Source organism: Conger conger, chromosome 5 (assembly GCF_963514075.1).
Source record: "Conger conger chromosome 5, fConCon1.1, whole genome shotgun sequence".
Taxonomy (NCBI): Eukaryota; Metazoa; Chordata; class Actinopteri; order Anguilliformes; family Congridae; genus Conger; species Conger conger.
The window spans coordinates 9,362,192-9,373,844 of NC_083764.1; the positions used below are offsets into that span (position 1 = coordinate 9,362,192).

At 44.3% G+C, this 11,653-nt stretch overlaps 1 protein-coding gene across 2 annotated transcripts in view; it reads right to left on the reverse strand.

The window, feature by feature from the left end:
* Nucleotides 1–4,434: 4,434 nt before the first annotated feature.
* Nucleotides 4,435–11,653, reverse strand: part of tnfrsf21 (tumor necrosis factor receptor superfamily, member 21) — a 25,472-nt gene continuing 18,253 nt past the window's right edge. For both annotated transcript variants that reach the window (XM_061241858.1, XM_061241859.1), the window contains exons 5-6: nt 8,361–8,574; nt 4,435–5,763 (exon numbers count right to left, since the gene is read on the reverse strand). In XM_061241858.1, coding sequence (XP_061097842.1) covers nt 5,534–5,763; nt 8,361–8,574 — 444 coding nt within the window. In that variant the 3' untranslated portion in view covers nt 4,435–5,533. The remainder of the gene's footprint in view (nt 5,764–8,360; nt 8,575–11,653) is intronic.

Here is an 11,653-nt window from a genome sequence, read left to right on the forward strand (position 1 = left end):
TGATCTCCTGGGATTTTCATGCACACTAGTCTCTAGAGTTTGCAAAGAATGGTGCAAAAAAACCAACACAAAAATCCAGTAAGCGCCAGTTCTGCAGACAGACGCCTCGTTAATGAGAGACATCAGAGGAGAAGGGCCAGACTGATCAAAGCTGACAGGAAGGTGACAGGAATGCATATAACCACACATTACAACAGTGGTATGTAGGAGAGCATCTCTGAACACACACCGCATCATAACTCTTAAGTGGACAGGGTACAGCAGAAAAAAATAAGTCTAATAAATACCTAATAGAGTGCTCACCTGAGTGTATAGCAAAAAATGACTACATCTCACCATGGGAAATATTATTTGTTTGAACTTTGGTCTGTTCTGCGGACTTAATGGAAAGCCAAGGGCTTTGTTCACTGTTCTTTGGCACTCAGACAACAAACACCTACATTAAAGTATAAAGTTACAGCAGAGTGGCAGCTGCACTCTCTTGAATTGAGAGGCTGCTATTTGAAAGGAGTATCTTCTTGTTGGTAAGTAGAATAGGGGATGTGTCCTTCTGGGAATCTTCTTTGTGGCCCTGTTTCAGCCTAGCGTACCGTAGTTGGTATTTGAGAGGCCAGGAATTTATTTGCTGGTGTTTCGCGAGCATCTTAATCAGATGAGTCAGTAATTATGAGTGAGTAATTATTTCATAGGTGAGTGGATCTTTTTTTCTGTCTGTGAATTGTTGGGTTTCAGTTAGGGATGGTTTGTCACCACTATTTCCTTGATCCACTGTGTGTTTCATTGAACCCTCATTCCCAAACACGTAACTATGGTGACTGGTAAATGGGCTGCATTAATATTGCGTTTTCTTTTCCAAAATGCTTTACAATTAATGCCGTTCATTCACCCAACGGCGAAAGCTGCCATGGAAGGCACCAACCAGCTTGTCGGGAGTAATTGGGGGTTAGGGGTCTTGCTCAAGGACCCTTTGACACGCCCATGGTGGGGGATCGACTGTCAGATGACCACTCTTAACTCCTGAGCTAATGTCGCCCCCAACACTGTCTTTTAATAGTGAAATAATGCAGTTATTAATTATTTTTGTTGTGACCCAATAGTGTTTGCCAGTTTGCAAGTTTGCATTTCAAGGAAGGGTAGATAAACAACATCAACAACCAGTAAATTTGCTTGCTAGTTCCCCCCAAAAAGATAATTGTGAAAACTACTGGTACCCTCGTTTTCAATACTACTGTATGTACGTCCTCCCTCCAGAAGGGTAAAACTACTGGGCAGTGTTGCATAGAGTTTTATGATTGGTGAATATATTGGAGTCCCCATTATAAAAGCCATTTCAGCATTCCTCCATTGGTGGTTTGAAGTACATTACATTACATTACATGCCATTTAGCTGGTGCTTTTATCTGATTATAAGCGATTTACAGTTCATTTTAGACTAAGCAGGAGACAATCCCCCCTGGAGCAATGCAGGGTTAAGGGCCTTGCCCAAGGGCCCAACTGGCTGTGCGGATCTTATTGTGGCTACACCGGGGATCGAACCACCGAGCTTGCGGTTCCCAGTCAGGTGCCTTAACCACTAGGCTCCTTAATTAGTATTTAAGGAGGCCGTGCAGACCGAAACATGTGAAGAATCTCGGAAAGGTTATGTGCCCGAAAAGGTATAAAAGCTTGTCGCTGGGGTGCATAAAATTGTCCTGTAGGTTGTAATCATTCATTTGTACCTTTTTTTTGCTTGTAAAAGGTATATCCAAAGAACGATAATGGTACATTCAATGTACATTCAGGAAATGTGCGCCGTAAAGAACAAAAATGTACTTCCACTGTACTGTACTCTTTTTCTCAAGAGGCATATCTTGTTTTTTTTTTCATGTAGCCAATACTGCCAACTCTTTAGCCTCCCGTATCTGTCACTGCCATTTTGAAACACTGTCAACATTCAAAGCAGCTCTGTAGACATAACCCATATGTTATGTGCGCCTGGTTTAGCACCGTGTTGCTGTACAGGTTCTTGGGAACAGACCGTGCTGGCAATAACAAAGCTCGGCACGTGTATAATCTGAGCATCTGATATGCATGACTGAAATTTGCATGTCCTTTTTTCAAGGAAATAGGTATACACCGCGATTATTTACGGGAAGCCGTATCCGTGCTTAGTCGGACAAACAATAATTACATGTTAGAAACTGACATTTCAAGTTGTTTGACTTTTGGTTCCAATGCAAATTCCCAAGTTCCCAGCATTGGGATGTGCTGGGTCAGGGTCACAAGGACGTTTTATTGCATGTATGATTCATATACTGATCGGAATTTATTATTATTCCACACACCCTGATTCCTCTAACAGTATTTAATTCCTTCTGACAATCAGAGATTGGTCTCATTCCAATCACTTATTGTATCTACTCCTAGCTTCCCCCATCAGAACAGGCTAGGAAAGATGGCAAGAAAAATAATTTAAGAATTAGGTTTGAAGAAAACGTGAATTAGGCAAATAGAATGTCCTTGCTCCTTCAAACCTCACTTGGAAGCCACGTCAGTTACGGACATCGCAGATGGGGAGAGGTTTCCACAAAAATACTTCCGCAATAAATGCACAGATGTTTTCTTGTTCAAGGGAGTTCCTAACTTCTACTTTTAGCTCCTATGTGGAACCTTTAATGGGTTGGAATGTCCTTAAAGATGGCGGACCTCGGTCGATTCTCCATCTCACGAATGCGCAGGTCGAGACTTTATGACAACAACCTGGCTTGTGATGCGGATCACGTAAGGCAGCCATCCATAAATCCCCACGTCATCTGTTTCCACGCGATCTTCTCACAAGACTCTGAGGGCCTCTTTCCAATGGCTTATTTTTTGCCTCCTGTCTCCTTGTTCTTTGTCTGACCTGGAAATTGATCAAGATAGAAGCTAGAAGTTAGGATGCTCCCAAACTTTCCTTGAGCAAGGAAATATGAATGCATCCTTTGCAGAAGTATTTCTTCAGAATTTGTGACGTATAAATGATCGACCTGTGGATCCAGCTCTCCCCATCTGCCGTGCATATGCCACGTCTGTAACTGTGGCGTTGATCTAACGTTTACCTAACAATCTTACCTCTTTTTCTTGACTCTCCCATTGGGTGAGCCCAAGAGCAGGAAACAGAGCAAGGAAATAATATAATGGTTGGCATTTATATAGCTATATATCAAATGCCAATAATGTAATGTAATGAACCAGCTCATCAGGAGCATTTGGAGGTTTGGTGTCTTGCTCAAGGACACTTCGACACACCCAGGGCAGGATCGAACTGGCAACCCTCTGACTGCCAGACAACTACTTTTACTGCCTGTGCCAATGTCGCCCACATAGGTGAAAAATCTGTGATTGGAAAGACAGGGAACGTGGATTAAAATTAATTCAACCGCAGTTAATCCTACATGCTTATCTCTCGTTATGAGGCTTCCGCATTGAGCTGTCTGTCAAGAGTGCTGCTGGAAAAAGTGATGACATTACAATATTATATGGAAACTCGTTGGCCTGTATTAAAAAAATATCTATCCGTAGCTTTGACTTACAAGTAAGACTCGTAAAGAAGGACTTGTAGCACTTTTTCCTCACAATCTTAGTTTGGCAAATTAGTTTTAGTAATTACTGAACTTGCCAAATGTAAAAAAAATCTATACATGTGTCATTGAAATTTGTTCGTCAGCAGGACAAATGACAAATGTTGATTAAATCTCAGCCAATTTCAAGAAAACAGAAAGGAATTTCCTCAAATTCTCGACCATGCCAATGTGTTGATTGTGGGTACACAGTTGTTCGGTATGCAGGATTAAATAGTGGTGTTGTTCAATGCCAATCATTTCAGGTGGCACATATACAAAATGGGAGAAGGAGCCAACTTTCATGTTTTGGAATGTCGATCATTGTACTAAACTGGCTAACCTTGCTGTGAATCTGCTGGTCTCCTGTTTGACCCATTTGTCCTTGTTGTGCAAATGACATTTAAGTATTCAAACATAGTCCAAGGCGTGTTGTAAGGTATGAGAAAAATTCAACAACGACTTCCTGGAATGGAACAAGAGAGACTCATATTACATTGATTTAGCTCTCATCTGACATTTGAGTTTCACAGGGAAAATATCTTATGTTCATATGCAAAATGAGATGCACATAACTGAAAGAAAAAAGTCTAGTGTCTGAAACATTAACTATGTTTCTATTAAAAACATTACTTTTTAAAGCCTGCACTCTTATTAGACTTAGAGAATGAGGAACAGCCCCATAGCTGGAGAGTGCAATCCAAAGCTCTTTTATTCTGATGCACAGAATGTGAGGTATTTGCATCCATAACATCAGCTGATCTGTGTAGGAATTAGAGCCCTCTTTATACAGTACTTGGCAAAGCACTGTATAAAAGGATGATTTTACAAATAAAATGACACTCAGGACATGAAGTATTATGACAAAGGCTGAACTTTAATTATTTGATTGAACATGTTACAATAATAAACTTATCGGTTACAAGTGTTAAGTATTAAAACAGCCACCAGAATATAATAATAATCAGACATCAGCTTCATGTTTCAATTCATATTCACTCGTACATTGAGTCCTGATTGGGTAAGCATACTGCAGTCTTCATTTAAATCCAGCGAATACAATGTCAGTGCTTCATTCTTCCCAAGCAGTCCGAGCACATGAAACACCTCATGTCACCGAATTGGGCAGCCAGTACAACCAGGGGTTTTTCAAGTCTAGCACCAAAGTAGCTTGATAATGACTAGCTTGGCAAAAACACATTCTGTGTTCTTAACATCAGCGAAACATATCGTCCGTCTCTGTACAGCAGAAAAATGATCTTTGATTTTATTCTTCTTTTTGGCGCCTTTAAAGGATACTCAGGAATAAATGAGTTTATGCTGCATTTTCTTTTTTTTAATGAATTTACCACAATCCCAGCGTGTGACGGTCAACTTCAAGTAGATATCACAGAATGTGAATCTCACATTATGTGAGATCATTTTATTGTATCTAGTTGAGATACTTTGAAATGCCCATGAAATTATATTAAACATATAGCTGGTAAAAAGCATAGAAGGTACAATGATAATCATCATAAGAATGATAACTAATGTGATAAAAAAAAATAAAGGTGACATGTTAGTAACCAGCACTTGAAACATAGGCAATAGAAGCACTTGGCTGAATGCCATAAGGTTAAGATGTTTTTAAATATAAAATTAGTGCATAAATAATATTACATACCATTAGTTTTGTAGTGTGTGTGTGCATGTGTGTGCGTGCATGTGTGTCGGTGGGTGCGTATATATGTGCGTGTGACTACAGCATGAACACTGACCATCTCTGATTTAGGACACACCAACATGAAGCTCCAAATTGTAAGGGACACACTTTTTCGATGCTACATCGATGCGATTCGCGAGCGGAGCATTTATAGTTATGTGCGCGGTGGCGAAAGCAGCAGCGGCGGGTGTTTTAAAATGGCCGCCGGTGTTTTAAAATGGCCGCCGGTGTTTTAAAATGGCCGCCGGCTCTACAGCAGGTCCGGCAGGTGGCTGTAGACGGAGTCCAGGAGTGTCTGGCTGGCCTCCTGGCTCTTGACCCCGGCGATTTCGAAGAGCCTGTCCAGCTTGTCTTCGGCCAGGGCGATCTCCTCGATGACACGCAGCTCCTCGGGGCTCAGGATGTGGAGCATGTCGTCGAAGATGGGCTGCAGGTCGCAGGGGTCCAGCCGGACCTGCCGCAGAACCGTGTCCTTTTTCTCTGCGGAGGGGAGAAAGGGAGCGCCGAGTGAGGCCTTTTTCCACATAAGTCTCCTGAAATAAGTCTCCGGTCTTCAGAGGAGGACACTACGTTGTGGCTTCCCAGAGCTCTAAACAGGATTTCTCTTAACATTACATTACATTAAATTACATTATTGGCATTTGGCAGACGCTCTTATCCAGAGCGACGTACAGTTGATTGGACTAAGCAGGAGACAATCCTCCCCTGGAGCAATGCAGGGTTAAGGGCCTTGCTCAAGGGCCCAACGGCTGTGCGGATCTTATTGTGGCTACACCGGGATTAGACCCACCGGCCTTGCGTGTCCCAGTCATTCACCTCATTCATATTCATCGCTACGCTACAGGCTGCCCCTAGGGGACGTAAGGAACGTTCACTTAAAATAGATATTTCTAAAGTATTTTCACTTGTCATCCAAGACACTTGTATTATGTCAAAAAAGTATACTTTTCTTTTTACTCCTGGGTCTCAGAAAGTCCTCAAGGAGATACAACTGCTTTACTGTTATTCAAACGTTCCCTGTTCTCCTTCTGTGTGTGTCTGTATATGTGTGTGTGTACACGCACGCATGTGTGCAATACTTTAAAATGAAATGCACTAAGAATCCATTAGAGGGCAGTAGATACGAAGACGTGTAGAAGCCAAAACAACTATGCTGTTCTCATTTTCATCTAACATCAAAAAACATATCAAAAGGCAGCTTAGATTTTTTTAACTACACTTGAAGTCTGTGATTTATTGCATATTGAAATATTCATATTTCTTTTGATAATATAACAATGTTAAAATAAGGTTGTATAAACGAGCATTAAAAACACTGAACAAGGTTCAATACACAATTGGATGTTGTATCTTTTCTAATTGGGTATTCTATTAACCAAATCGTGTTGGAACTGGAATACATACATACAGCTGTGCAAACAGCCATTTGAGATAGTGTCAGTATTGGCTTGCTTGGCAGAGCTTTTGTTTCCTGGTTGTAACTGCAAACATATCTACTCAGGATAACACATTTATTGTAACAGGATTTTAAAGATACTTAAAACACAGGATTATGAGAGCTTTGGGGTGTTCAAAAAATGGGTATACAAAGCCAGTCAGCTGCTAATCCTCATCCTTCAGACAGATGACCCAGTCAAAGCAGTCATGTTATCGTTACTTAACATAAGTACCTGTTCAACTATGCTCACAATTGTGTGTAAAAAAATTTGCCGACTTGATATTCAATGCGGGCGGCATGGATGGTGCAGTGGGTAGCTTGGATAGGCTCCAGCCCCCCTGTGACCCTGTTCAGGATAAGCGGGTTAGGATAATGAATGAATGAATGAATGAATGAATGAATGAATGAATGAATGAATGATATTCAATGCGTGAACTGGGGTTCCTCAGGTTTGCCTCAGGGAAATGGAATTTACTGGTTTACATTGTAAATATGTGACTTTGGAAATAGATATTTTTTTCTCAGTAGTATATTTTAAAAGAACATTGCAATATCTGAAATTGGCATTTAAAAAAAATATATGCTCATATATTACGCTGTGTTGAAATATCTTTTCAATATATTTTCAGTGCATTGCCTTTCAGGGCTTTTGCTGTGGCTGCACTGAGACTGGAACAAACTGCCTCTCTCCAACAGGTCCGCACCATCCATACACACCTTCAAATCCCAGCTCAAAGCTCACTTCCTTTCCCTTGCTTTTAACTCCACGAGAACTGTCTTTGTTGTTGGTTTTGTTGTATCTTTATGTATTATTATTGCAGTACTGTGGATTTATTTTATACAGATATATATGCAGTAATTACAAGTTGTACAGCACTTTGGTTGATGGTAGTCATTTTAAATGAACTTCATGAATAAATGTGGCTTGAGTCAGATTGTCTGAGTATGGAGTTGGGTGGATTAAGCGGAAAGCCTTTGCATTCAGAGCTGAGAAGGCACAGATAGGGTAGGGGTGAAAAAGAGGGGGATGAAAAAGAGGGTAGAGGAGGAAAAAGAGGGTAGTGGATGTAAAAGAGGGGGATGAAAAAGAGGGTAGAGGAGGAAAAAAGGGTAGAGGATGTAAAAGAGGGGGATGAAAAAGAGGGTAGAGGAGGAAAAAAGAGGGGGATGAAAAAGAGGGTAGAGGAGGAAAAAAGGGTAGAGGATGTAAAAGAGGGGGATGAAAAAGAGGTTAGAGGAGGAAAAAAGGGTAGGGGTGAAAAAGAAGGGGATGAAAAAGAGGGTAGAGGAGGAGAAAGAGGGTAGAGGATATAAAAGAGGGGGATGAAAAACAGCCTTGTGTGCTTGGGGGGGATGGAATGTTCAGAGCTCCCCATTGGAGCTCCCCAGATCTCCGTGAAGGCGGCACCGCCACGATCTCACCTTTGCTCAATGGGAAACGGACTCCATTTATACATATGCTTTAAAATTGACGCCTGTCACTCACGCACTCTCACACACACACACACCGACGGCCATGCGAGGCACCGACCGGCTCGTCAGACCGGGGGGGCGGGGGGGGGGGGGTAACGGGCAGGGACACCTCGACGCGGCACCGGCGACCTTCTCCGACCGGCCCAGACGCGGGCCCTCCACCCACCTTTGGTGATGAAGGAGCCGGTTCTGCTGAGGGCCGAGTCTTTGCTGGAGGTGGAGTCGCAGCGCAGCAGGGGCTCGGACTCGTCGGCGAAGAAGCCCTTGGTCCTGTCCACCGGCGAGCGCTCCGTGCCCGGCCCCGGGGACTCTGAAGGCTTGTGGTTGGGGCTTAGGCATTGGGTTACATTCACAGAGGTCATCAGCTGGTTCAGATCGAACTGCGAAAAAGACACAAAGAGGGGGGGGGGGGGGGGGGGGGGGTCAGCGTCACTGCAGGGAAGCGGTGGCCGAGAGCTCGCCGTTCTCCTCTCCATTGTGCGGCGGGACAACGGGGATCCCTCGTGAGCCAGGGGGGGCGGGCGGCGTGCCACGGCCCGACCCCGTAGCCTCCGGCCTCCCACGCCCTGGCCCTCCGGTTCTCCGCTCTGCGTCACGGCCTCCGCGCAACAGGCCGGGCCGTGAGAGGCCTCCGTAAACTCGGGAGGGGAACGGAGCGGAACGCACACAGCGTTCGGCTCGGTCTGCGGCGGGGGAGTTCGTCACGCGATGCGTAGATAAATAAAAATGCCTTCTTTGTGTCCTAATGAGATGATGTTTGAGGAGACTTGCGAGGGAGAGAGGAGACGGGGGAGGACTGTTTGCTCATTCACTTAACCGCCACTGTACTCGGGGGTCATGCGTTTGTCGTGTATACATTCAGTGGCGTGAAAATGCTCAAAGTGTTCTTCTAGTGTTTGCATTTTGCGTTGGAGCGTGCATGTCTGCGTGTCTGTGTGTGGGTGGGTGAGAGAGAGAGAGAGAGAGAAAGAGAGAGAGAAAGAGATTATGAAACCCATAGTTATTACTGTAAATAAAAGCTGGAGTATAAGATTTCATTGGGGTGAGAACATGCTAACAATGGTGAGACATATCTCTCCATCAGGACAAACCTCTCCCACGATCTGATACACATGCTGCTCTTGAGAGAGAGAGAAGGGGAGGAGTGTATAAGAGAAAGAGGGACAGAAGGGGGACCCAGAGAGAGAGAAAGAGGGGTTGCACTCCCCCCTCCCCTGCCTCTGACAAAAAGCTGGTTGACCAGTTAAACCAGCTTCATACTCAGCCCGGTTTGACCAGCTCAAGCTATGTTTTGAAACAGCTGGTAGCTGGTATTTCAAGCTGGTCATAGCTGGATTTTACACCAGGGCCAACACCTCAGTTGTAATGACTATCAAAAGGTATGTGTCATCACAGCTGCTGAAAGGATGGGGAAGCATGGCAGGGGAAGCATGGCAGTTGACCGACTGGTGAATTCGTCAGGAGAAATTTAAGCCGAGTCACAAAATCCCTGTGAGTCAGCAGTGACTCACGAAGCTAGTACGACTGACAGAGAAAGCCCCTGACTTCTGCACGTGTGCGGCACGAATCGAGCGCGAGTGAGGTCAGCTGAGCCTGGGGAAAACGCCTGGGGCCCGGACAACGAGAGAACGTTCCAGAAGGCCTGGAGCACTGCTCGGGAAGAGCAGGTGACGCTGCTGAGAATAAAGGATGACCCACACACACGTACAGGGAAGGTTGACCCACACACACGTACAGGGAAGGTTGACCCACACACACGCACGGGGAAGGTTCACCCACACACATGCACAGGGAAGGTTCACCCACACACATGTACAGGGAAGGTTCACCCACATACACGCATAGGGAAGGTTGACCCACACACAAGCACAGGGAAGGTTCACCCACACACACGCAAAGGGAAGGACCCACACACACGCATAGGGAAGGTTCACCCACACACACGCACAGGGAAGGTTCACCCACACACACGCAAGGGGTGTCTCATGGAGTAGCATGTAGAGCACCATCCAGATGCGAATTGCGAGCCGTGATGTTGCCGGTTCCAATCCGGCCACCCGAATTGCTCCCCAATCTTCCTCTCTCTCTCTCTCTCTCCCTCTCTCTCCCTCTCTCTTTCTCTCTCCTAGCCCTCCAATGAAAAGTTGAAAACATGCCATAAAAATGCTAAGTGAAAAAAAATCTCAAAATAGCAACAGAGTGTGTATTGGTCGGTTAACCACTGACAGTGAAAAAAAATCTCAAAATAGCAACAGAGTGTGTATTGGTCGGTTAACCACTGACCACCTTCTTAGCACCCTCAGGCCAACAGGCAGCCTAAGGTACAGACTAAAAGGCCACAACTTACTGACACAAAAAGCAGAATCCCCTGTCATTGACTCCAAGGCACAAGATTACATCATAAAATGTATGTTGAAATGTGGGAAATATCTGTGTGGAAATACCACAAAGTTGTGTTGAGTGTTGAAAGAGAGGGTAACCCCAAAGTGGAGGTGGGGCCCAAAATCACCATGACCACCTCTGGGCTTGGCACAGACCACGCCCCGGTCTAAACCAGAGCAGGCCGATTCCTCCCTGGGCTTTCAAACCCGCAGAGACATCACAATAAAACGAGTGCAGCCAACGGTCAGCGTATCAGCTGGAGATCCCAACGAGATTACCGCCGTCTGCAGTCCAAACACCTGCGGCTGGGCAGAGCGGAAATAACCCAGCCGCAGAGACGGGCTCCGAGCCGCCTCTTCAAATCCGTAAACAAGCTCGGCTCCGGCTCCACAACCGCTAAACTCGCCGACTGAACTGGCAGCTTCGCGACGCAAAATGTGGGCAGATTAATCTTCCAGTTTCATGGAAATTAAAGCCTCGCTTTAAAACAAAATAATTCACTTAGCAAGGATTTTATTACCTCTTCCAGCCCATTGAAAATAACGAGCACAATGAGCCTAATTTTCTCTCGTGCTTATGGGGCTGGTTTATACGCACTTTATATGCATTGACATGATATGTGAATATGAAATGTTAGCCCAGCTAACATAATGCATTGCATTGTATTATTTTTGAAGGATTATCATGATACTCTGAACTCTACAACCAAAGATTGTTGTCAGGTTATAATGAAATAAAATGGAGTGCATGACCGCATAATTGCTTTGCTCACCGCATAATCGGATAATTCAATTAATTGGAGCGTTTTTAAACCTGACCCTCCTCCTGCAGTGAAAGAAGAAAGGAAATCTAAGCACAAAGCCCCTGCTTACAGAGAGGAGAAACACTACAGCTATTTAAAATGGCGCTTCTGTCATGAATAGTTGAAAAATTCTGTGAGCATTGGATAGTTCATATAGAACTATTTGTGACAAACAAGAACTTTGCACATTACGTAATGTGATGTGTACATGTTTGTGTGCAACATTGATTTCATGGTTTAACAATACACAAAAAAAATTGAGGAATAACATGAAG